At 38.9% G+C, this 27,882-nt stretch overlaps 1 protein-coding gene and 1 long non-coding RNA gene across 6 annotated transcripts in view; both read right to left on the bottom strand.

Moving 5' to 3' along the window:
• LOC132202264 (zinc finger protein Gfi-1b-like) overlaps nt 1-27,882 on the bottom strand; it is a 70,411-nt gene that overhangs the window by 14,318 nt on the left and 28,211 nt on the right. The window contains exons 2-5 of the mRNA XM_059629064.1: nt 14,890-15,028; nt 13,881-14,036; nt 11,626-11,892; nt 11,311-11,480 (exon numbers count right to left, since the gene is read on the bottom strand). Coding sequence (XP_059485047.1) covers nt 11,311-11,480; nt 11,626-11,892; nt 13,881-14,036; nt 14,890-15,028 — 732 coding nt within the window. The remainder of the gene's footprint in view (nt 1-11,310; nt 11,481-11,625; nt 11,893-13,880; nt 14,037-14,889; nt 15,029-27,882) is intronic.
• On the bottom strand, nt 367-10,609 carry LOC132202265 (uncharacterized). 5 transcript variants are annotated; one of them, XR_009442356.1, is made up of 6 exons: nt 3,887-10,609; nt 3,602-3,828; nt 3,288-3,539; nt 3,022-3,228; nt 2,796-2,951; nt 367-2,586 (listed from the first exon to the last, which is right to left on the bottom strand). It is a non-coding gene; the product is annotated as an uncharacterized LOC132202265 (long non-coding RNA). The 5 variants fall into 5 exon arrangements; XR_009442357.1 differs by having other exon boundaries at nt 370-2,586; nt 3,022-3,225; nt 3,611-3,828; nt 3,887-10,607; XR_009442358.1 differs by having other exon boundaries at nt 371-2,586; nt 3,022-3,225; nt 3,892-10,607.

Raw genomic sequence — 27,882 nt, 5'->3', positions numbered from 1 at the left:
TAGTACATGGAAGCATCTCGGAGTGATGAGTTGAAAGGGAAGGACGTTCGCTTAATTTTTTCCATCCTCTTGTTAAAATTTTTCTCTTGCGGCCAACGAGGGCAAATTGCAGACATTTAATAATAATTTTGTATTGGATATAACAGCGAAATAATTACCTGAGCATTAATTTAGCCAACAGAAGCCGATAAAGTTCAACAAGGGCATTTAATAACGAGAGCCAATTTGATGGAAAAGGAAGGAGCGCCGGCGATAAAATAGATTGGAAATTAAAAAAACGGCCGCCGATATATCACGAGGGTATACAGAGAGGAGAAAAACCCAATTTTAATATAAATTGGCCGCCTTCGAAATTACACACTCGCATCAGGCAATCAATCATCCCTCACGTCAATCACGAAATTAACCGGAAACTCCTTTACAGTTTTTTTTTGCCGTAAAAAATCTCCAGAGGAAAAAAATTTGAGGAATGTTGCAGTGCGAGAAATGAAGGAATAAAAGAAAGAAAAACGGCTAGTAATTATCACGCAGGTTGTTATTAGAATCTCTCGCAGATATATTCGGATCGGCTCGGGGCGATCCGACTGCCTCAGCAGCACACACGTACCAATTTGGAATAATTAAAGCCGGGCTGGGTGAACAATTATATATAAAACTGTAAGCTCGGCGCAGGGGGCGAGCCCCGCAGCATAAATAATGCTGCCGTACACCTGAGGAGTTATTATCTATCTATGTTGGTGTGGAATAATTATTTTATTCCTCTCTTAATTTGTTTGTTTTGACTGTGGCTGTGTCATCGGAGAACTTCATTGTTTTTTTTATTATTATTATTCAATTAATTTTCGGCTTACAATTAAATTCATTTTTTAAGGGCTTTCTTTTTAATTATTCTTTTTTAATTTCTGGCCATTGTTTTAAGTTGAATTCTTACAAATTAATCTTGCCTTTATTTTAAATTTAAAGTAGCTTTAAATTTACAAATAATTAGTATAAATTCAATTGGAATTAGCTTGTAAAATTCATGGTATTCTATTTCGATACAAGGGAATTTATAAAGGCATTTTAGAATTCAACTGCAGATTCACAGAACTTTCTAGATGCATCTAGAAAGTTCTCAATGTAAATCAAATGGGTGGGTGGGTTTTGCGCGACCCTCCCAGGGCTGCTACCCGCGCTATAAAAGGCGCTCCGTCCGCTGGCTCGATGCAGAAGGCTGACTGACCTCAGAGAAATCAGAGGTAAAGCTTCGACACTCGAGCCAGCTGACGGAGAGCATTCAACACTTTGCTCTTTGTTCGCAGGACACCTGGACTTCCAGTGCAGTTCCGGACACCCGTCCGAACCCTTCGCACTCGTCCGAGCCGTCCCAAGGCCCCGACCGCTGCCTTTGTCCCGACGCTGTCTCGTCCGAGGACAGCCGGAAGGCCGACCGCGTCCCGAGCCCCTCGAGCGGCACGCCTGTGTCCATCGTACTGTCCGGGGTGTGGCCGAGCCGTCCGAAGCCGTACGGAGCAGCTTTGCCAGGTAAGAGAAATTACAATTGTTTCTCCCTGAGGCCTTCTTTTGGCCAAAAGGTCAAACCACTACGTGAGACGGAAGTACAGCCGAGTGACCCATTGTTTTTGTCCCCAGCTCCTTCCTGTCCGAGGAATCGGGCGCCGACGTGGCACGCCGCCAGCGAGCGCTCGGACGAAGGCGTCCGAACGTCCGCCGCCAGAGACCCGCACGCCGTGGGCCCCGGCCGCGCCGAGAGCCGCCGCCGACCTGCAGGGAGCCGTCCGGGTTCCCAGCAAGGACGTTTCCAGGGCAGCCTGCCGGCCTACCCAGGGAACACCGCTCCCATTTGTTGATTTTTAAGTGACACTATACGGACAATTTCGAGCCAGTGAATTTACCCTATCCAGCCAGAATTGTTGTGAATACAATAAAGCCCGTGTGTAAGCCAACTTACATTGTTTTAAACAATTACCAATTAATCATAATAATTTACACAATAGAAATTACTGAACAATTACCCATTAATAATTTATTAAGCAATTAAATAATGTCAGTATAATCATATGCAAACCCCTTACTTGCAACTTCTTATTATCATTTTGGTTTGCAATAAACTAAATTTGTAATACCAATTGGCGATCCTGGCACTCCTGGGGATTATACTGACAAACAAAATAAACAATTAAATTACAATTTACACAATTTTTACAACTTTATTTTGTTAAAATACAATGGCAGACAAAGAACAACTGTCTCCTTTATTTTTAAATCAAATTTATTTTGAACCCCTGGCTTGTGAGCAGACAACAACGGGGTGTGACCCTGGAGGGTGTGACCCTGGAAAGACTCTACAGCTGTACAAGTCGGACGACAACGACCCAATTGCACAAATTTCCCTCCCACTTCAACAACAACAAACACTTCTTTCTTGCCAATACCAGCAGTACACTCAGGTGGATGTCCTGCACCCTCAGGAGCACCTCCTCCCCTTGGACGGCGCATCACAGGTTGGCCAACTGCTGCCTGAACACCCAGTGTCCCACATCAATCACGACGAGGCGCCAAAACCAGACGTACTCACAGAGGGACCTGAAAGAAAAACTGGTCAGCAAATATTTTATGACAGATTACAAACAGAAAACAGGGCAACATCACTACACACTACACAATTGTCCAACCAGACACAAAATGGGCAATATTTTCAACCCAAGTTGGACTTGACATTAATCCCTGTATTCTCTGGAGACAAAATATTGCTGGAGGATTTTCTTATCAGCATTGCTGGATTTTTCACCTACCAACAACTGCAGCCAAAAGATGTGTGGTGGTTGTTACTTTTCCGCACTTCTGGACGAGCAAGGGAGTTTGTTAAGCATCTTGACGAGGCCACCATCAGCAACTTCTCCTCACTCCAGAAAGTTTTTCAAGACGAATTTGAGCCGCCAGTAAGCACCCTGCAATTGCACAGAAAATTTGTAAAAGCCTGTCAGCTTGAGGGGGAAAGTTCAGAGCAATTTTACTTACGATTGAGAGGGCTGGCAGACGAATTGTGGCACCATGAACAACCCATTGTTGGATTAAGTTTAAAACAAAACTTTGACATTAGAGAAGCGGAGTTCCTGCGCATTTTCATCCGTGGCCTACGAGTCGACTTTTATTGGCAGGTGTACATCCAGGAACCAAAATCAATTCTTGAGGCACGCAAAATCGCCATTCTCGTTGAGGAAACTGCTAACAGCATTAAGGAAAGATTAGATGAAGACTTCAAGCAGGCAAACGAACCAACTCACCAATACTGTCCTCCAACCCAACGAAGAGCAGTAAACCTTCCTCAATTTTATGCTTCCCAGAACCACTCCCCAACAAGCCAGAGCTGGCCAGGACCATCGGCTTCTGCTCCAAATTTGCATTACTCTTCGGCAATCCTTCCTCCAGTCGGTCTCTTTGACTTCCAGCATTGGCCACCTGCGGCAGTGCTTCCACCACTTCCGTCAAATTTCCACGAGAAGGCAGAATTCAGTTCATCCAGAATACCTTCTCACCTGAGGGGGAGCGAGGAAAATGTAAATGAAAGTGACGAAAATTTTGCAGAGAATTTATTTACCAACCATACTTGCAACTCCAATTCTTGCCCTCACTTCTCCACACACTCAGACAAGACGGATATTGTCCATGCCCACCGACCATCCGCCAGCAACGACCACGTCCCTTCTGCGACTCGTAGAGAGAAACGTCGACGGAAAAGAAGATTCAAGCGACGACAACAAAGGGCTTCTAAAGCGATCTTGCCGTGCCGCACAGTGTCCAATCAAGTTTACGAAGACAAAATTTCTGCAAATGAAGAGCAAATCTTGAGTGCATTGGGCCGGTTAATACTGCCAAAACTTACCCCACCTGCTGACCACATCGCCCAGCGTGCATTTACTCGCCGACGGCGCCGCCGACAACCGACAGATAAGGCCGAATTTGCCATTAAAACTCCCACACAAAAAACCACAACGAGTGCGGCAAATAAACAACGTGGGCCAGCTGTTATCTGTGGCGGCCAAAAAGTCAATGAACTTTTCGCAAGAGGGGGAAGAAAAATCAGCAGGAGAGAGATGAGAGTGGCGCCACAACCAAGTTCGCCATCAAGCCAGGAGAGGGAGAAGGAAAAATCAGCGCACAAAGAACCAAGACCTCGCCCTCGCCGCATGCGAAAAACAACAACAACAAGGCCGGATTCACGCGTGATTATGGTGCCCACGACGTTTTTCCTTGAGGACAGCGCCAGCTCAGGATCTGGACAGTCTACGTGCAGTACGTCGTCCTGGCAATCGTCCTGGAGATCATCCAGTCACAGCTGACCACAGCCGCCAGTCAAAAGAGGGGGATTTGGTGTGGAATAATTATTTTATTCCTCTCTTAATTTGTTTGTTTTGACTGTGGCTGTGTCATCGGAGAACTTCATTGTTTTTTTTATTATTATTATTCAATTAATTTTCGGCTTACAATTAAATTCATTTTTTAAGGGCTTTCTTTTTAATTATTCTTTTTTAATTTCTGGCCATTGTTTTAAGTTGAATTCTTACAAATTAATCTTGCCTTTATTTTAAATTTAAAGTAGCTTTAAATTTACAAATAATTAGTATAAATTCAATTGGAATTAGCTTGTAAAATTCATGGTATTCTATTTCGATACAAGGGAATTTATAAAGGCATTTTAGAATTCAACTGCAGATTCACAGAACTTTCTAGATGCATCTAGAAAGTTCTCAATGTAAATCAAATGGGTGGGTGGGTTTTGCGCGACCCTCCCAGGGCTGCTACCCGCGCTATAAAAGGCGCTCCGTCCGCTGGCTCGATGCAGAAGGCTGACTGACCTCAGAGAAATCAGAGGTAAAGCTTCGACACTCGAGCCAGCTGACGGAGAGCATTCAACACTTTGCTCTTTGTTCGCAGGACACCTGGACTTCCAGTGCAGTTCCGGACACCCGTCCGAACCCTTCGCACTCGTCCGAGCCGTCCCAAGGCCCCGACCGCTGCCTTTGTCCCGACGCTGTCTCGTCCGAGGACAGCCGGAAGGCCGACCGCGTCCCGAGCCCCTCGAGCGGCACGCCTGTGTCCATCGTACTGTCCGGGGTGTGGCCGAGCCGTCCGAAGCCGTACGGAGCAGCTTTGCCAGGTAAGAGAAATTACAATTGTTTCTCCCTGAGGCCTTCTTTTGGCCAAAAGGTCAAACCACTACGTGAGACGGAAGTACAGCCGAGTGACCCATTGTTTTTGTCCCCAGCTCCTTCCTGTCCGAGGAATCGGGCGCCGACGTGGCACGCCGCCAGCGAGCGCTCGGACGAAGGCGTCCGAACGTCCGCCGCCAGAGACCCGCACGCCGTGGGCCCCGGCCGCGCCGAGAGCCGCCGCCGACCTGCAGGGAGCCGTCCGGGTTCCCAGCAAGGACGTTTCCAGGGCAGCCTGCCGGCCTACCCAGGGAACACCGCTCCCATTTGTTGATTTTTAAGTGACACTATACGGACAATTTCGAGCCAGTGAATTTACCCTATCCAGCCAGAATTGTTGTGAATACAATAAAGCCCGTGTGTAAGCCAACTTACATTGTTTTAAACAATTACCAATTAATCATAATAATTTACACAATAGAAATTACTGAACAATTACCCATTAATAATTTATTAAGCAATTAAATAATGTCAGTATAATCATATGCAAACCCCTTACTTGCAACTTCTTATTATCATTTTGGTTTGCAATAAACTAAATTTGTAATACCAATGTACTTGCTCGTAAAAAGATGAGGCAAAAAGTTCCAGCAGGAAGGTGCTCGCAATTAGCATCTCATCTGCCGGCCGGCCGCGCTCTCAATTAAATGCAGATTTCTAGTCGTACTTTTCGAGCTGCGCTTTTACAATTCCGAGCACGCCGAGCGAGGCCGGAATTTTAATAATATAATAATCATTTCGCTCTTTCTGCGAGCCGCGGCCTTTTTTGTTTCCGATCTTAGCCGCGAGCGGTCCGCTCCGACACCAAATTGCCACCGTTTTCATAGATTTCGGTGTAAATTGGCCCATTTTCTCTCTCTCGTGAATTATGTTAAATTAGGCGTTTGTTTGGGCGCCTTTTGTGCCATAAAGGAAATTTTTTCACACACAAAAGTGTTTCTAAATTCGGGAATAAAAAATAACAAGTCGCAGCAGCAGAATTACAAAATTCTCAATATTAATATTGATTGAATAAGCAAAAACACATTAACAAAAATATTTAAATGAATTTTTCTATAGAGCAACTTTTGAAAGAAAACAATTTCCCACAATTTTGCAAAGAGCATGTCAAGCAAATTTGAATTTTTTCCCCGTAGTTTAGGCTGCAATGTGGCGAGTAATCACATATATATCGCCTCTTGGTAAATACTCGGGTTACATATGAGTTTCAGTGAGCCTATTTTTCTCCCAACCAAATTTTTCACAATTGATTTTCTGACTTAACCGGAGAAAAATAAAATGAATTGAATTCTAAAACCATATGTGCTAACGAAAGATTATAAATACAATAGAAAAAAAATGAACATGCAGTTGTTATGAAATCGGTTTAATTTGACCACATTAAATATTTTCCATAATTATTTAAAGGCAACAATGTAAATCACTTTTTGAACAATGGTAAATCCCCCCTTTTTATCTACCAGTAAGTGTAAACTATTTCACTCAAGTTCATCTTTTGATTTGTCCACCAATAAATTAATAAATTATATTGTATCTAATGACAACTTTTGAATATTTTTAAATCTAAAATGAATAACCAAGTTAAAATTTCTGCGTGCAGCAATCATGATCATGTAGATGAAAGCCACGTTATATACTTGATGTTTTCTAAAATTAAAGCAAAATCTTGATAAATAAAAGTATAATGAGCCAAAAATTGGAATTATTTACAAAAAGTAAAATAAAATAATGTATTAATTATATTAAATTATAATGAGAATTTAAAAAAAATGATTTTATTTTTAATTTCATCATAATTATATTATTATTTTATAAATATTAGCACATAAATTAAGAACAGTGTTATCATTTAAATGAAAAGAGTGACGATCGCTATGGAAATATAATTTTAGCTCATTTGTAGCTAATTCATCGTTATTCCCATTTATTTGAAATGAATTGAACCCTTGCTTTAGTATGGAACTATTATATTTTTGAAGCCAATTCTTATTCTGAATATACCAGATCTTTTCCGATTCCATTCATTAATTAACCTTTGCCACTTCACATTTGCAATTGTCAGCCTAAAAGAGCCGCTTGCCTTTTCCATAATAATCGTTTATCTCCTGCCGCTAGTAATGGATGATCCGCTCGGGTCACGCCACCTGCCCGTTGTGCGTCGGCTGATGTCATGGACAAAGTGTAGCACCGCAACCGGAGGAGGTCAGCAATATCCTAGCTGGAGCGAAATTAAAATGCTAACGAGATTAGGCGGCCCGCGCGCCAGAGTTAGAGAGAAAAGGATCGGCAGATTGGATTTTTTTAATAAGCACACACGTGAGAGAGGGACTGACCCCCGTTCAGAGGGCCCACGCAAAGTTTCTCGACCCATGAAAAATTTCCTTTGTTGATCCTGCACCATTACTTTGAGCAGGGCACCCCTTGGAATATGTACAGATTACATCCGTTTTCAATTACAAAATTTATTCGTGTGGGTGCAGTTTTCGGACAGCAAGAGAGACTGATTTGTTTGCTATGCAAATGAGATTCACTGCCGTTCATTCATTCCCATTTTGCTTTCAGTCAGATTTACTAGTAAGATTTGCTGCTTTCAAGTTCTTAACTTAAAATATTAATAATTTATAAGCAAAAGACAAATAAATCAATTTTTTTTTGTAAAATTTAATAGTTGCAAATGAAATGAGTCATTTTTGAAAATAGTTTGAAGCCGTTTATTGCTTTTATATTCCGTCTATAGGCAAATGATTTGCAGCTCGTTACCCGTGTGGGACGATTACCCGCACATGAAGGGCACATTTCCATTTTTATTAATGGTAATTGCGAGTCTCTCCCGCAATACAAACTGTAACTGGACGTTTGCTCTTCTCGTTTTCATTTCGTTCTACCGAGAAAAGTCGCGGCGCAAAATATTTATTTATGAACGTTCAAGCACATTTCCCGAGAATCTGCTTCCAATAGAGTAGAGAGAGGGAACCATTAGAAAATAATAATTATAAATCACGCTACTTTATTTTTGCTATTAAGTTGTCCGTTTGCCGATTCCAGCCGCGTATAATATTCCAAAGGCAAGTTGATGGTAATGAATGCAGAAATTTTATTGCAGCTGCCGCCGCGACGAGATACTTAAATTGGTGCATTACATTTATTCTGTTTGCGTTCAAAGCTCGTAAATTGGTGCCCAGGAGCCGCTTTAATTGCTGCTCTTTAATAAAAACTTCTTCTTTTTAACCCTCTCATGTACGTGAATTTAAATATATACTTTCGATTTTATATTGTTGTTTTCTCATGCAGAAAGAGGGAAGTGTGGGAATTTCTGTCCGACATCCAAATGCTTTTAGCCGCGCGGACGAAAAAAGAAGGCCGATAACGATCCGGTCCGGAGGACTCAATTAATTATATTGTAAATCGGCCCGTAATATGATGGATCTGAGGTGTCAATTCAATAATCGTGATAAACTCAGTCTCACAAAAACACACTGTCTCTCTTTCTACGGGTGCTGCATGCCGCCTTTTAAACTTTTCTTCTGGCTGCTCATTATAAACAGTAGGTCCGGCCGCGCTCGCTCTCCTCCAAAACAAGCTCCGTAATGATCTCTAAGACACGCCGGTGACATTGTGATTAAGCGTCCTCTGCCGGCGGCCGCGCGGTCCCCACGCTTTTTCCACTTGCAGCAAATGTAAAAGAGGCTACTATTTTATTTTTCGTAAATTAGAAGGAGAGGTCAATAAAGTTCCCCGCGCGTTGTGACAGCAAACTTCTTTCGGCCGCTCGCGTAATTAATTAAGAGAGATGTTCGGTGATAAATGCGCAGTGCGACGGGCATATGGGGCCGTAAATTGGCCACCGAATGGAGAAAGAAAGGTCGGCTGCTGTGTCGAAACGAAAATGTATGCGGCTTAATGAGCCGCAGGACCTAGTTGCTCATGGGCTTCTGGGGACCATTGTTTTTTATAGCGAAAAAATTCCTAATAGGAAAAAAGTAGCAAACGCACATTTTGGTCCAAGTTTTTTCAGACGTCAAAAATTTCACATACCTCCTCCTAGTCAGGTGCGTTCATAGAGCGAATTATAAATTCGCACGTTAATTTGTCTGCTGTTAATACATAAATAAGCATGTTTATTTGGTAAATATGAGCAGGACCTATTTATAAATTATTCCTAGTTCGCACGGGCTGATAATTTGAATAATTTGTTATTCATTTTATCCAGCTAGACAGAAAGGGTACGTTAGTGAATTGAAAACTGCGAATTTATTGCAACTTTGTAGTAAATTTTTTAAGAATAAACTAACAGCCACTTTTAATTATTAAATTTTTTTTTTCATGACTTGTGCAATTATTGAAAATTAGGCAAATTCCTTGATATTCAACATTCAACACACTCCTGCTGCATATTTTTCAAAATTTTGATAAAATTTCCAAGATTTGAGATCAATTTTTAATTTGGTTGTTGACCATTTTAAAATTATATTTATAAATAAACTTTAAAATTTTGAAATTTATTTTTTTGCTATTAATTTTTTATATTTTTGGCAATCTGATATTGTTCAGAGGATTGAAATCAGTGATTTTCAAATATAAAACGTACCTTTTTACAAGCTTCGGATGAGCGTCGCGCGCAGCACGACGTCCACTATGAATGACATAGCCATACATCATATTTTCCGAGCTTCTTTTTCCTCTGTTAGGAATTAATTCACGTTAAGAAGCGGCGGGAGTTCTAACTTTTTTTCTCTCTCTCTCTCTCTCATTCTCGTCTCGTAATAAAATTATACGTTTACCCACCCGGCGGTATTGACAAAAAATAAAAGTAGCAGCTCAGAAGCCGAAAAGGAATTTTATATGCGCGCAGACGAGGCTGGCGGACGCCGGACGACTGCTAACTAGGCAGCCCGGTCGCGCCACAAAAAGAACAAGAGCAACCCTTTCGTCTTTTGGACACTATGGAATGTTACACCTCGCCCGTCTGCGCTCCTGGCTGCGACAAAAAGCAGAGCAGCAGCGCCTTACGCGAAAGGCAATTTCGGCCGCGGCTAATATTAATGTGTCAATACTCGGAATCGACGGCGAAAAACGGCGCGATGCTTTTTGCAACTTTACTGTAAACGGCGGGAGACAAATAATGCGCGGCACCGATGCTGGCGGATTACGTGGAATTCGCGAGATCGACCGCAAAAACCTGCACGCTTTGCCACCCCAAGACTTTTATCATTTCCAACCGCAAACGATTTTCTGGAATTATTATCTAGGCAACTTGGTTCTCTATGAAAATTGGTTGGCAATTATAAAATTAAGTAATTAATTTTTAATTTCAAAATCATTACCATCATCAATTCACCAAATTAATATTTTTTTTTAACCATTTTGTAAAAATTCAATTAAATGTTTTTGTTGATTTAACAATATTCTATAAATTATAATGATTAAATAAAATCTTAGTGTACATATTAAAATTGGATGAACACAAACAAAATTTTTAACAGTTCCATTAAAAATAAGCACAGCATCTTCAAAAAGATTATTTGTTATATTAATTATATTAATTTAGGAAGTTAAAGAAACTGTTTTAAACAAAATTGGAGTTGAAAAATTAATTGAACTAATGCATTGTTTTTACACAAGTTTGTTTGTAACTGAAAATGTATGACTGTGTCTGTGTAGAGTTGCATTCGCGATAGTCGGGGTCACAGGTCACCCTGGCGAACATGTAAATCACGCTGGCTCTGTTGTTATTGCGTCGGTCGGTCGGTTTTCTCATTCTCTGTGTCTGGCTCGGCTCGGCTGTGGCTCGTTTTCTTTTGCGCTTTTTCTACTGTGCTTTATTTAATCACCGGCCTATGGGGGGTCGAGCATGTCAGAGGCGATTTTGTACGCCGCTTTTTTATTACACCCGCCGAACACATTGTTACATTCGCGCCTTTTGTGCATTGTTTCATGCGACTCTCTGCGGGTGAAAAATTCGCTCCCTCACGAGAGCTGAACGGCATCGCCAGAGTTGCATTATTAGAAATAAAAACGAATTGCATAATTTTTAATTTTTTGTCATTCAAAATTTTTAGCGCATCCGTGTTGAAGATTTCAAATTTTTAGCACGTACCTTAATGTGTGTCATGCGGTGGTAGTAAAGGTTGGACGAGGCGGTGAATCGCTTCCCGCAGACGCCGCACTGGTGAGGCTTTTCGCCGCTGTGGATGCGCCGGTGCGTGTTTAGAGAACTTGATGTGCTGAACCCTTTGCCGCAAACCTCGCAAACGTGGGGCTTTTCACCTACGGAACAGACAAAATCCACATTTACGAAAATTAGAATTAAAAAAATGCATTTTAAGATATTAAATCATCAGATAAGCTAAAATTTGGATAAACTTTGCATATTTTTTTCAGGTAAATTTTTGCGTGTTGATCTTTTCTATACCTGTGTGGGTCCTCATGTGTCTTTTAAGGAGGGACGGTCTGTCGAAGGCCTTTCCGCACACCTCACACGGCAGTAACGTCCTCTCGCGCGGCTTCTTCACCACCACAGGAATGTTGGGATCTGTTTTGAGATTCTCAATGTCGCCAGCTGAAGACGCCGCTGAGCTCGCCGAACTGTCGCCAGACACAGACTTGTGCTCATCTGTGTCACTGGCAGGGGTCACCAGCACTCTGGACAGCAGGGACATGGACAGGTCGAGAGGAGAATCTGCGAAAAAACAAGTTCAGAAGTCAAATTTGGCCACTAAATGATTAATAATAATATATTCATCAAGCTTTTATTATCTTGGATTTCAGCACGAATTTTTATTTAAAATGTTATTTTTACTAAGAAAATAATTTTCATTTTTTAATATCATATGAAACTTATTTCACTGAAAGGACCAGCTTTTCTTGCATAATAATATTTTGTGATTCACTTTAAACGTAAAAACTTATTTTTTCTTAATTTGCTACAATTTCAAGTACTTTGTCAAAGTTTGACACATAAAAATATTTGTAAGTTAATTTTTTATAAATTAAAATATAATGAATTTCTTAAAATAATTTATATTTAAATTTATTTTTATCTCAATTTTTTAATTTTTAATAAATATGATTTCTTTTGCTTAATAAAGTCCAAATTAGTTGTAAATTTAAAAAAAAAAATTGTTGAGATTTTATTTATTGTATTCTTGAATTCTCTATTTTATACCGATTTATTACTGAAGTCAGTAATTGATGTTGAGTAGTAGTTTTTTACGGATTGATGAGTATTATTATGAGATTAATAATTAACATTAAACGCTGATTAAATTCAAGACAATTAAACGGGGCATCTGATCCTGGATTTCAGCAGGTATCAATAATTTAAAAGTTATATATGTTTAAAAAAGAAACTGAAAAAACTTGAGAATTATGAAATTTATTTCACATGTAATTTTTACTTGCATATTTGAGATTTAATCAAAAAGCAACAATTAATTGGCGAATCGCGGGTCGTTTGATGTGGACGGGTCCGGAGGAAAGACCCGAAAGGCTGATGGATGGTTTTCTCGCGGCGTTCGCTGGCGTAGAAAACGCGCCGTGGAACACATATTTATATTCGTGGGAAGAGTGTACAGCCGTGCGGCATGGCTCAAAAAGAATTTGAAGAAATATTTTTACAGCGGAAAGCGCGGCTCGTCAGATTGTTTAAGCGATGTGCCCATGGCTTGTCACTTTTTTATTAAGTCCCCGGCCGCGGCTGCCGCCACATAATACGTCCGTCCTTACGACCAGAGATTCCGCGGACATCACGACACACACTACAATTCTAATATCAAACATCTTAACGAGCTGCTCTATCATGAGCTCTCTCGCTCGATGTCACACTGACGAGATCAAATCTCTCTCCTAAAGGATTAAATGTGGCTCTCTCAAAAAGCGACCGTCATTACGAATCAAAAAATTTATTTTGATCAAATTCACCTGCATGGTTTAATTATATAAATCTAACTCGCCGATTGTGCAAGACCAGCGTCGATCAAAGAGATGGGAAAAAAATGCGAAAACACGTCAGGCTGTCGTCGGACGAAGAGAAGCTCGTCATATGAATATCACCGAGGAATGCTGACGGCGGACGAGAGTGAGCAGGGGCCGAGAGAGAATTCCGCGTGACCCTCGCCATATTTCACACGACCCTTGCCTGGCCTAAGCGATATTCCCTACCTGATCCCATGTTAACGTTTGTGCAAAGCCCGCAAGTTGCTCACATAAATTTCGGCACTAAAAGTGGCGCTTGTGCGGCAAAGCCTCGGATTGTTTGACACAAAATGGCAAAAATTTCGCAAATGTAGAAAAGGTTTTATGTGTTTAATGCAGAACTTGCAAGCGCAATAATTCACTGCCGCCGACGTGAGGTAGAAATGGCATGTATTAAATTGCAAATTCCAATTTAAAGACCAAAAAGAATGGCTGGTAGAATAATTTGAATTTTTATTAAGGTACATTTTACGTACAAATTCTTTCGAAAAAAAGAGTAATTTTATTTAATCATTTATTTTTAGAGTAGATTAAAAAAAAATACCTTTTGTGTAAACCAAGAAAAATATCAGAACTTGGTTGTATAAAAAATTTCAAATATTTATTTTTGCTTAATCAGAAAGTTAGTTTCTGACTAAAATATTAATTAAATTGAGCTTTTTATCCAACAATGTTGAAAATCTCAATACTCACCTTCAAGAATGGAGTCCATGGTTCTGCGGTAGAGCGAGTTGCGCAGGAAATGCACCGCCGGCATGAAGAACAACTCCTCAGGTCTCTCCGGCAAGAAGTACACCACGAGTTCTGTGTTGGGAGGGATCATTTTGATGGCTTCGAACACAGGTTCGCCTGACGAACAGACAGACAGACGCAAAAATTACACACAATGCAAATCGACCAGCTTAACTAATCACCGGTGCTGCCGTGCGTGGTACTTGAATATTTCTCTCTCTCTCTCTCTCTCTCTCTCTCTCTCTCGTGAATAATAATATGCAAGCGTCTCTGTATTACGAATTACGATCATGAACGAGGAGCAGCGAGAGAGAGAAAAGGAGCTGCCATAAATTACACGCACGCCATAGCAGCACGGCTAGCCTCGAACTTGAATTTTTTATTTGGAAATTAGGAAGAAGGGGAGAATAAATAATGAAAGCAGAGTGTGTAGTTGGGCTTGAGGTCGCAGGTCAAGGCTGCGTCGACAAAGTCTGACCCTTTCACAATTCAAATGGTTGATAAGTAAAAAAATTAGCAATTTGTTGAAATTTTGGACATAATAAAATTAATTGCAAATAGTTATAAATTTTTATAATTAACTTCTTATTTGTATTTTTTACTTTTATTTTAAAATTATTACTTTTAAAAAAATAATGATTTTATTTTATTTTATTTGATTGATTTTATTATTAAATAAGGTTATATGTCGTATGCTAAATTTGTTTAATTATTTCCTTAATAATTTAAATAAAAAAAGCAATGTGTAGCATTGTTTGAAAAAGTAATAATATCCAAAGCAAATCAAATTTTAATGTATTGAGAAATTATGACTGTCAATCTGCTGTCAATATGAATTATTTTGAATTTTGCTTAACTTTCATGCAAGAATTACGAATTCAAACGGGACTTTTAATTTTTCACTCGACTCTGCAATTTTCCTTAATATTCAGAAATGTAAATTAAATTAATTAAAAAGTTGAGCCTTTACCTTTAACTTTGGTGCCGATTATGTTGACGTCCTCGTTGTAAGTGGCGGCGATCCTCAGAAATCGGACCCAGTTGCAGTAACGCACGCTGTGTCCGTCGCTCTCGTGGATGTCGTCGTGGCAGCCGAATCTGTGTCTGATCTGCAACAAAGGTCGACAACACCGAGTTAATTCAAATGTCCAGGATTAGCCGAAATTCTACAAGCGCGAAACAATGGAATGGAATGAGAGGAGAGTGCATGATTGAGTGAGCAAAAACTCTTTGCGCAAATAAAAATTATCTCTCATGTCATGCGCGCGGTGATTTATGTTTCGGCTATGTCACGCTGCCGACCGCAAAAAAAAACTTAAGCCAGTTCAAATGGCATCTGAGAGTCATTAAATTTACACTTTTTATCGCCACCGTCCTGCTTATTTTATGTTATATATGAACTGCACCATTTATAATTTAGAGCCCTGCACCAGTCGTAAATAAATAATCTCAACCGAAGAGTAAATATAGATAAAATTAGAGGGAAAAGCTACCGATTGGACGAATTTTATGGCTCTATCCGAGAGAGCGAGAATTTTCTCGCCATGTATATATTTTTTGCCCATTCCACCTCTGACCTTGTTATCTCAGCGCCTAGGAATTCCACACGATTTTTATACAAATTCAATTTCGTTAAAGAGGTGGGCGGATTTTTAATTTCCTAGTTTTTAATTTGCACTCCAATAGAGCCGCCAAGGGTTATAATGCCGGAATAACCTTCGGCGTAACAATAGAAAATAGAGCCCATTGTTGGCGTAATGGTGTCGTAATGAGTTCCACACAAGAGCGGGTGCATCATCGCTGAATAAAATCCAATCTACCGACACACAAAAGATCACAGGTGAGAATTGGAGATTTTTTTTCCAGAATTTCATCCCCAGCACGGAAACGAGACGAATTGAGAGGGGTGGATTTTCCTTCCCTCTCCTCAGTCTCCACCACGGCAGACAAATTGAGATCTTTTGTGCCGCGAAAATTGAAATTCTCGTTATTTGTATATTTAGGCGAAGGTAATTTCCCGAGTGTCACAATATTAATAAGCCCGAGTGAAATATGATTTCCAGCTAGCAGGCGGCAACCTCAACATTTTTTTTTCTCTCTTCGGCTGCATTGTTTGACTTTTGGTACGGTGCGAGCAGCCCACCCGCCTCCTGCTGGATTCATCTCCGCCTCCTTATTATAAACATCTCTGCTCCGAGCACAGATTCTAATTAACTTCCCATTATTTCAGCTCTTTGTGCCGCTCTCCGCTCGTCAGCATGCATACATATGGATTTTTTTATAAATATTTTTCATCTCTTCAAGCGTCAACTTTCTGCAGTTGGAATTTTTTTCGCCTTTCGTTTAGTTCATTTGCCTGGGTTTTAATTAGCCGGCGCAAATTACCTGTGCCTCTATATCAAGTTCTTATTATTTTTAATAAATACTATTTTTGAACGGCAGCTTTATATATCACGCGGACGTTATTAACCCTTTTCAAGGTTGCACACATACATATTTTTCCCATTCCCTCGGCGCAGTGAAAGAAAGAAAAGATAAAACAGCCGCGTGGACGGTGATGATGCATTGAGGCGGGCAAGCGGTGATTTAGTGCGAAATTAAAATGAAAAGAAAGATTAAAACTCGCGCGCGCGAACGAGCGACCAGCATAGAAACGGTGAATGCAAGAAATCGTGGCTGTTGATGTTGGAAATTACATCACCACCCTTCCTGAAGCAATCCACACTATACTCCTTGTTTTGCTATTATGTTAGCAGAAATTTAATGATTTATTATTATTAATGTTTTCCACATTGTTGCAACTACATTACTTAAATTCTATTGATTGTTGACAAAAATTATTTAAAAAAAAAGGAAATTGCTGGACAAAACGGAACCACCATTTGCAAAATTTTTGCTAAAACTTCCAAGGTTTAAATAATCATTTATGTGCTTTTTTATGATGGGTTGTAGTTTGAAATATACAAAAAATACACCATATTACATGCATATTGCAATTTGTCTATAAAAAGTAATATATTCTTTTATAACAAGAAGCATAAATTTTATTAAATATGATAAAGAAGAAACTAATTAAAAATTTGTTATTATTTGTTATTTATTTAGAAAAATTAATTTTTAGCCCTTAAATTAACCACTAAATTAAATATTAAACCATAATTTTAATAAAAGATAAACCTCACAAAAATGAGGCCATATGATAAAATAATTTTATACAAATCCAAAGACTCTCTTATGACATTCTCCGAGTTTTGAATATTGATCCTCCTAGTTATTTAAAACCAAAGCTCTTTTATTCACATGCCATTTTTGGCTGACATTTGACAAGGTGGGTTTACTTTTATTGACTTTGCGTTTTTTAAGCCTCGGAGTCAAATAAAAGCGTTGTCGAAGCGCGCGGCTACTGCGATTCTCCTTTGAGCAGCAGCGCTGCGTATAATAATAACTTAAAACCACAATAAAGCAGCTTAGGGTATTGAATTTTGACAGGCGTGGATTTAAATTACAATAAATCCAGAGCGCCGTAATGAGTTCTCTCGGCCGGCCGAATTTACATAAAGCACGCATACCGAGATCACAACTAGAGCTCATGACTGAGAAAGAGAAAAGTTGCCACAAGAAAGAAGCTGCTCTAATCGCATTCTAATCTCTGCCGCTCTTAGGCATTAATAAATTATCCGGCAGCTCTAGATTTTCTTTTTTTTTCTCCACTCCGGCTACCTACACTTTGCATAAATAAGCAATTAGGAGGCGGGAGTGGGGGACCTTGTGCGATTATTATTTGCCCAGTTATTTATGATAGATGTTCGCGTTCGACTTCCTAAAAATGGCGCGATAACAATCAGAGAAAAACTGTTCTCCGCGTTTGCATTCCATCAATCAAGAGCAAAAAATATATAAAGCATGATGAGGTAAGCAGTAATTGAGAAGACGTGAGAGATTTTTTTCATATTATTTTAATCCTCTCGTTGGTTGCGCACACAAAACTAATTACGCGGGCAATCTCAGCCCCATCAAGAGAGGTTAAACGCCGCAGATTGCTTTTCTTATATAAATTCTGATTGTTTCTCATTAATTTGTGGGTGTGTTTTGTGTTAATGAATTGAATAACAGCGGCGCGCAACAAGAGAAATGAGTTTTTCCTCGGGACATTATCGGATTGGAAAAGGGGCACTAATAAAATTAAAACTCACTTCACTCTTGAGAGTGTATCTCGCTCTCGGGTGAAATATTATTTTCGGTTCTCATTATGACTCGGAGAATGAACCAACCCCTTTTCCTCTGCTAAGAGTGTAGAACTAATTACAAAAGTGGGCGTGAAAAGCCATCACCCATCACCAGCAGAAACCGAAATCAAAATCTGATCTTTTTTTTTCTTTATAATTCAAAATTCACTATTATTAAAATTTGTATATTGTCATAATTTATTAGTTAAAATATTATAAACTAATTTTGCAAATTTCAGGTTAAAAAAAAACGCTTTTTTTGTAGAAATTTGATAATTTCATGTGACTTTTAATTAAGAAAAAAATTGTCTTTGAAAAAAACAAATCACAAGACTTTCCGGTGTCCTCGGCACCTGCCTGCATTGTGGCCGCGTGAGAAAATCGTCGCCCATCCGAATTTGGGCGCGCCCATTTCACGCCTCATATTCGTTCGCTTCCGTCGGCTGGTCTCGTATTATGCAAAAAAGCTGCAGGGCGAGCCATTTTTATACGCATTGCTTGGCGCCGGAGCTTATGCGGAATTCCAAGTGTCAATTTTTATCAGCGACTAATTAGGCTGCTGCAATAATTGCGGCAGATTTTCTTGTATTTCGAACCGAAACACACCCCTGCCTGAATTACGCGCATGAATGCAGAGAGAGAGGACAAGTAACGACCACCCACAATTTCGACTTCTTTCTCTCTGCGACTGCTTGGTGACCAGTTAATTACCTCGACGGGCTCGCAGATAATTGATGAAGAAAATCGTGAGTTGCCTCTCTTTATTATTCTTTTATTTGCACACACACACACACATGCACGAGTTTAATGCTGAATTATTCAGCCCAGAGACTATGCAAGCGAGCCGCGCCATCTCAAAAAAGGAATTTGTCTTTTTGTTTAGAAGCTTAATTGGTTTTTTTTTCTTTAATTGACTCACAAATGGGGATGGTTTGACTTTCTTGACAGTGAGTAATATGTATGTAATCTCTTTAATGACTTATAAAAGTAAATATACCTAAAAAAAGGCGTTAAAATGGTATGGGAAACGATTTTATTAACAAATTTCATCACACAATGTAAATAATCCACTTTGATTTTTTATGCACGAACATTTTGAAAGAAAGTAATGATTTTCAAGATTGTTAGTTGTCCTTAATACATATATAAGGAATATTTTGATAAATTATGATCATCTTGAAATGGGCAGTCATAGCTTATGTTATAGATAAATTTACATAATAGTTATAAAAATGTAATCATTTCATTTTTTTAAATATGATATTTTACAATGAACTAATGCTTATTAATAATTTTTGCAAAATAGTTCCAAACTCCATTGATCGAATTAATTTTTATTTGGGTAAATATACATTAATATAAAAACTCGCAAACAATATATTTATACATCTAAAGCGAAAATTGAATTACAATAATTTCAAATTGCATTCAATTTCACACAAAAAAGAACATTTTAAAGAAAAAAGCTTATGTAAAATAATTAAATAATTTAATAAATAAAATGAAATAAAAGTACTTTTTAAAAATTAAATAATTACTGGTTATATAAGATTGTAAAATAAAACTTAAAAAAAATAAACACATAAAACACAGTATTCTTTTTGTTAAATAAATCATTTTTTCATAGTGGCAGCAACGTCCATTGAAATCTATCTCTGTCCAAAAGTGAATACCATATATTATAATTAACAACAAAAAATTTGAGCATACTTTGAATGGTAAATTCTACGTTTCCGTGGATGTTAATTAGTATAATCGCGCGGTCAGGCAGCGAAACAAAAAAGGGTTAAATCACTGGTGCTCGCTCTCGCATATGCTATACGCGTATAGTGCACACCAACAGACCAACAAATCTCAGCAGCACGTTTGATTTACGGCGGGCGAGAATCACGTTTGAGAAAAAAAAAAAAGAAACTGCTGCCTGCGTTTCGCCCGGTATAATTTTAATTGTCAATGTTATTATAATAAATAGGTCTGTTACAATGGGCACTGATAAATCAAAAAGAGGCCAACGGAAAACGCCTGCGCTGCCGCCGCGTAATGGCCACACCGTTTCAAATAAAATATAAATTTTTTTCCAAGCGCTTATTGGAAGATTATTATTGGTCGGTGGTGTGTCCATCCGTACTACTAACAGCGAGTGTATATATAATAATAATAAGCGGTAGACACGCATAGCCTTCTACAATCTTGTACACATCTCTGCTTTCGGCTCCCACATCGAACGAAGCCGCCGCCGAGCGTAATATCTCACGACCTTGTGTGAGCTGCAGAGAGTGAAAAATAAAAATGTTAAAAGAAATTCCACGGTTAAAAGTAAAAAGCAGGAAACCGCCGTGGACGGACACATTTATTCTAATGAAGCGTCATTTCGAGAGACAATTAAAGCGAGAGAGAAGATTCGATCTGGAGAGGTGTCAGCAGGCAATAATGGTCACCATTGTTGGCAGGCGAATAAATATTTTCGTATGGACGCTCAGGGCGTGGCTCCACTTATTAGCACAAAAGGTGCTAAACGGAGCGCACTGCACTTATTTCTCTCTCTTGTTTGAATTTATTTATTTATATATTTTACATATTCTGCTGTGAAATGCATCCGCAGGTGCGCAGAGATGTCCGATCTCTGTTGCTGGTAATGAGTGCTGTCGTTACACTTTGATCGTTGAAACGTGTCAATGAATTAGAGTAAAATACGGACGCGTGTGTATAGAAAATACTTTTATAACAACGGTGGCCTTCCATGCTCTCTCGTGTGTTATTATTGTACACACTCTGCAGGTAATAATGTAGCGACGCAGAGCGCGATCTCATTATTTCAACTTCCTACGCTCTCGTCGTCCCTTGCGAAATTGTTTCAGCACTTAATAGAGCGGTCAGTGGAGCTTTATTGGTTTCTATACACTTGATAGCCTCAGGACACAAAAGTCTTGAAAGCTTTCATAATCGGCACGAAACGTCAAAAGGGAACTTAAATAAATATGTTGACGGCAGGGTGAGGTCTAAATAAATCGCTCAAGCCGCGGCTTCTCAGAGCTTTAGAAACGAATATAAATTCTTACTTCTTAAGAGGGCAATAAAAGCAGCTTTAAGCATATCCTTTAAAATGTGGCAAATATGGTAAATTCTGAAAAAATTATGATGTTTTAATTTTTTTTTATCAAGACTTCAATTCCTAATTCAAAATTTTATTATTATTATTTTAATTTGTATTCCTAAACTGCCTTACACCTGAAAACTCAAATTATTTCAATATATATAGTAAGAAGATTATTGAATAATATCTAATTTAATCATTTGAGAAATTGAAAAATTGAAATTCACTCCCTTTTTTAAATTAGTTGGCAACAGAGGTTGGAATGAAATGGCATGGATATCATCAACTAATAAACCCCGGGGCCGAATTCTCACGCCTGCCGCTTTTGCAGGCTGGAATCATTACCGCCGCTTTGTGTGTGCGTCTCGGGATTTAATTGCGGCAGTAACTCAATAGACTGCTCTGCGCGGCTCGGTCACGCCCACACCCCGGCTAAATAAAGCGGCATAAATAATCAAAACAACCTCAGAAGCATTAATGAAAAGGCTCTAACCCTTTCGGAAATCGAGAGAGAAAAAGATAATGACCCTCACGACAATATAATCCGCTCTCGGGGCAATTTCAAGTCTGGCAGCCCAAATTAAGCCGAAATTAAGGGTTGCTCGCGGGGTAATAAAACGCTCGGGGGGTATACTTGAGTAATAAAAGGAGAATTTTTTTCCGTAATGAAAAGCAGCGTTGCTATTAAAATGTGAGGAGAAGAAAGAATAAGAGTACCTGCTGGTTTGTTTGGGGTCTGCCGAGAGAAACTCACGAGAGTGACCTCTGACCCGTCGCTCACGCCCATAAATCCAGCGCCAGATGCAGCAGCGAGTGTTATTTTGTGTTGTGGGAGCCACGGCGCTCGGGGCCTTATGCTTCCGAAGAATACATTATCATTATTAATACGACTCGTCCGCCGTATGTTTACGAATTGCTGGTGTGCATCTGAGTCGTCTCCAGACATATTTATTCGCCTCGCAATTACCGATAATTTTCGTAATGCCACGCATCTCGGGCCGTTTTCACATTCTTTTTCTAATCGCCACTTATCGTGTAATTTCTGTGATCCAACGCAAGCCAGACATTCGTCACGCTAACAGAAGATCAGATTATTAGGAGGAGAATTCAAATGAAATTGGACTAGCTTGAAAAAAGGAAAAATATTCGTTTTAATTGTTTCCGAACCATCAAAAGAATTGAGATTTTCGAACTGATGCGCGGTTGAATGAAAAGAATTTCGTCAATGCATATCAACTTCAGTCGGAACAATGGCGAAATTCCACAATGCTTTCGATCAAGTGGACAGACAAACAAATAAACAAACCTCCTTCTCCTCCCTCCTTCTCTGTTTTACCATATTATAATTTGAAATATCTTGCGGGAAAAAAATGCGAACAGTAGCCGTCCCATTGTTAAGCCGTGCCACAATTTGAATGGCATCTTTCTAAACAGCGATCCCCTCATGCTACTTTTTCAAAAGAGCTCCGCCGCGAGACAACCCCGCAAATAAATAATATGCTAATCCGGCGGCAATACGTGTCTGGAATCGCGAACGCGGCGGGTACAGCACCAAGGAAGCCGCTCTCGAAACAAAGAAGCTTTTGGCTTTTTGTTGTCCTCTAATTAACATTCATGCGAAATATAAAATGCGACTGGCCGATGCCATTTTTGGACTGCGATGCTAATGATTGCGCTACTGTTGTACGCCAGCTCAGAGACAATAAGCCCCGAAATTTGAATTGGCCAGAGAATGACTCATATAGCCCCGATGAAACAAGTGACCACAAAATTTTAAGACGGTCTTTGTACTTCAGCTCAAGAGCCTGATTTTAATTTTTATAAGGTAGGTATAGTGCAACCCGAAAAAAAAATTGTAATAAAATTTAATGTTTTTCTTTTCTTAACTCAAGGTTAAAATTCAGGTCATAATTCTTAAGTTGAATTGAATCATAATATATAATTTACAAAATTCCTCCATCTTCGGATTTTCTAATGCTACTGTTGTGTTATGGTTAAACATTACTGCATGATAATCACATTAAATTAATTATTTACTCTATTTAAAAAATTTGAACAGAAAAAACAAATGCAAAATCAAAAAAATTATTTTTCTTGATTAATTTTATTATAATTTTTAAAATAATATAGAAAATAACAAAATTTGCATTAATATTTAAAACTGAAATAAATTCAAACTTATTGAAAATAAAATTATTTAGCTTTGATTTTATTTATACTAATTAATTGTTTTTAAAATTTGAGTATAAATTAATTCAAAATTTAATTATTTCAATGTTTTTTATTTAAAACCCTCCCGCTGCACAAATGTATCAAGCGGGTTGCATAGCATACGAAACCGGTGCGAGAACGGCAGCTTGTCACACACTCGTAAGGAATTTCTAATAGAGATGCTTCATATTTATTCTCACGCTAATTTTATGTCTTTCGCAAGCTGTTGAGCATCTTTAACTCTTTCTTACTTCTCATTCTGTGGCAGAAAATCTCGCATACATGCATCAGAAGCCGAAGCTCTCGTCGTAAAGTGTGCGTTAATAGTCGTCTTAATTTGCCTCCTCCATTTACATTCCGGCGCTGGTAGATCACGTCGGGTGACCTTTGACATTTGTCTCGCGAGAGAGATCAAACCGGCACGCCGCTCTCCGAGAAAGAAATATTTTCCGACGCGACCTTTGAGCAGGCTTTATTATTTTATACATATTATTTATTTTCTTCTTTCGCTTAATACACCTGGCCGCACAGTAGATCACAGCCGTGCGGCGGTGGCGCGCATTATCATTGAATAAATAACATTTTCATAAACATGAGCAGAACTCGAGTTTATATACGGAATGGGTAATACGGAGCTCACAACAAACAAGGTCGCATTTCGATAAGAATCGCCGTGTTTCACTCCTGTTTTCTGTTTTCATCCTGTGAGTAGAAAATAAACAAAGTGTTTGAAAAAGGGGTTTACTCAAAATACTTTGAAGTTGTAATTAACATTTTTTTTTTCAAAAAAAGGAAAAAAAGTTTTTATTAAATTAAAATATTAAATTTATAAATTTCCTTTAGAATTTGTGAGAAAACCAGCGAGTCGCACTTTTCTTGAGCATATAAAAAGTTGCGTTGAAGGTGAAACAGAGAGCGTCTGTAAAGTGACAACAGCAGCACAAAAGGCTATCATTACCACCGAGTTAGACAACCTGCTCAGCTCGGAATAATATAATATAAAAGCGCGCAATTTTCTCGTTGGCCGTCTGTTTGCCTTTGCGGTTTCCCCCGAGATGTGTGTTATTTTTTTCCTCTTGATATAATTTACGACGTTCCGTATCATATACCACCTCACATCAGAGGTTAAGTGGAGAAGATGCTGCCTCAGGTGTTGTATGGATAAATCGGAGAATGAATGGGGCCGTTGCAACCCTCGTCAGACCAGGGTGCGAAGGAAAGGAAACCTCGCCCACAGCATTTTCGGCTTAAACGGTCCGCAACTGGCGCCGCTCCAAGAGGAAGGAAACCTCATTTACAAATTTTTACAGGGGAGAAGAAAATTATTCGGCTTTTAGCTTTTCCTATTAAGTGAATCATTTATTTTTTGATTATCTCTGAGATGGTCAAGCCGACGGACTGCCGTATTAAAATGTTAATCTCGTCATTTATTAATGGCCATCGCCTTGAGCTCTCCATAAAGGACCGCGCCTCTTATCTTAAACAAAAATTGAGCCGGAAAATCGACCGATTGAAGCAATTTATTTATCATACAAAATTCAAGGAAGCTCTTTCGGGATCAGGTTTGAAAGCGAACGATTTTTCGGACAACTTTCAATGTGGATGGATTTTACGAGCACCAGTTTGCCAAAAGTGCGCCACTTTCTTTCTTTCTTTCACTTAAGACCATCCCGATAAAAGACGCAATAATAATTTTTCAAAGGATGCTCGCGGCTTATCTTGAGGAAGGGCGTGCGTCGAAATCTCTGCGAGATGCAACTCTTGAGAGAGCGTGGGCCGCCCCTTTTAAATGCACTTTGTCAAAAGCGTGTGTAAGTATTTACATTCGCAGCGGGACGTCGAAAATATTATATTTGCCCATCTGATTGGCGAGAGAATTCGAATTTTTCTTATTCATTGCGCTACGTGTACGAACAAATAATAAAATATATACTTACTGCTAAAAGCCCCTAACGTTTGATTTACGACGGTGCAGGTAAACGACAAGATCCATAGTCAAGTATGCATCGATATAAAAATCCATTCGTGCACTTGTTAACAGTAGCGAGAGTGTTACTGATATATTTTCTTTCGCTTCTGCCGAGCTGCGAGTTTTTATGCGCCGCGGTTATATGATTTACAACGAGCCACTACTCGCTTGTCCTTAATTATTTATGGACGCTTGTAAAGTGCATTTTTATTCAGGTGACGCTGCTCTTATTGATTGATAATGCGCCATGCCACGGCGTGCGTAGGAGTTTTTCTCAAACGCTGCTCAGCAACGGTGAGAACGAATGAGAGCCTGGTTATAAATTAATTCTCACTGTTATAATAATACTTTTAATAAAACATGATCAAAAAATAATAAAGTATTAATAAATTTAAAAAAAAAATGATATTTGGAGTAATTTTTTATATTTAAAAATATTATATTTTTTATGTAAATTTATTTAAATTTTAATTAATAATTTCATTATAGTTTTAAATATTGTTAGCCTCTTCTCAAAAATGAAATTTATAGTTCTATTCAAAATTTAAATAAATTATTTCATAGGATCAACACAAATGTTTAATTTATCATTCTACAAAAGTTTTCTGTCTTCTATAAGTGTTTCTTAAAATGGTTTAAAACAATTAAATTTATATAAAAAATGACGAAAATAAAATACATAATTATGCAAGTTAAGATGAAATTTAATTTAAAATAAAAGAATAGTGCAATGGTGCAAAAGAGAAATTTTAAATTTGAAAAAGTTTGGTGCGCAAACCATGGTTAATTTTCATTTCTGCGATTATGATGCGCCCGTAAGTATCGCATGTCCCTCGATTGATTGGTTTTGGAAACACCTGTGCGCTCCAATTTTAATTACAAATAAAATTACTAGGACGGGGAAAACTGGCCGAATACGGTGTTCATTCCTTTTCATATGGGTCTGTATTCAAATGTGGGTTGACAGGCTGCTATTAAGGTGGCGATTTATCGTCGCCGCGGTGGGCCCTGCTTTTTAAAATTTCGGCCACAACAATAATTAGAAGAGCAGCAGAACAGTAGCAGGCAGCTTGATGGATTTGAACGCCACCGAACCTATACTTACCCTTAATTGCATTTTCGGAATTAATTTTCATATTGCACCACCTTGAGGCAGAGCGATATATAAATTTTGTCTTAAGGTGCCGCTTTGCATGTAAATTTTCTGATGCACCTCTCAAACGTAAATCACACGCGCGGCGGCGGCGGCGATAATAATAATTCCTTTCAATTTCCGAGCCGCTCCTGGATTAGCATTTTATGCAAATGGCCGCGACCTTCGTCGTTCACTCGAGGGAATGTTTTTTTTTTTTAAATTTCCCTCGTCTCTTGGCGCAGGTGAAATCATTTTTGTGTCTTGATTAGCGCGGCCGTTAAGTGGAGGTTTTATTATTGCGAGTGGCGGCGACGGCAACAACTCACCGATCTTTACGGCTGCGAGTTGCGTACGCAGAACAAATTTGCAGACCGTGAATGGATCATTTGGGACTTTTCAAACTCCGCCGCGGTTATTAACACGGGACGAGAGCCGGCAGGAGTGTCTTTTTACGATCGCTTAGGCGCAGAAGTGCGAATAAATCAAATCGCGAAACGCAGAGAAATGGAACAAGTGCGCGAGGCGATTCGCAAGGCAGTAAATGTGTCACTTCACCCTCTAGATTTATGGATGCAGGAGCTCATTTCTTTTTTTTTTAATAGCGCAAGCTGATGCTGAAGTGAAGATATCACAAATTAAATTTTATACTAATTTTAATAAAATGCCTAAAAACAATGTATGTAGCTCTATTTTCCAAGTACATCTTCAATCTTGCCCTTTTTTATATATTAAACTATATTTTGTTTTATGGTTTGGGCGTTAAAAAGGCTGAAGCTTCATTTGAGACTATTAGCCCCGCAAGAATTACATAAAAAAAAATGTGATCATGACTTGTATAAAAGTGACCTGGCGTGTATTAAAGGAAGGGTTCTTTTTTGTCTTCAAACACTTAAATTTTTTATTGAAGCTAAGCTGGAAATTTCTCTTGTAAATTACCCATTACATTTATTAAAGATAAAATTGAGGCTACAATCTAGCGCGAAATCAAAAGTCCGCGCACTTTATCGATTATTTTTTTTTACGAGGGAAATCACGAGTGCATAAATTAGACTATAAACGCACCAACAAACTTGTAATGGTTTATTGCAGGTCTTTTTAACACGGGTTGTTTGTTGTTGGGTGAAGAATGGAGTGTTGGTCAAATGTGATTTACTGCTTTTTGCACGTCGTAAAAGAAATTTAGAAGCGCATCCTGGTCGTCGTTGTATTGTTTCGCTTGTCCCGCGCGCACAGACTTGGGCAATTTAATTTAATGAGTGGGTAATGTCGACGTGCTTTTTAACCGTCCCTCTCCTTTTACGCCAGATGACAATTACTCTCTGCGATTT

Source organism: Neocloeon triangulifer, unplaced genomic scaffold, assembly GCF_031216515.1.
Source record: "Neocloeon triangulifer isolate White Clay Creek 2 clone unplaced genomic scaffold, ASM3121651v1 ptg000015l, whole genome shotgun sequence".
Lineage (NCBI taxonomy): Eukaryota > Metazoa > Arthropoda > Insecta > Ephemeroptera > Baetidae > Neocloeon > Neocloeon triangulifer.
The sequence above is the reverse complement of the archived record's forward strand: the minus strand, read 5'-3'. Positions and strand labels throughout refer to the sequence as shown.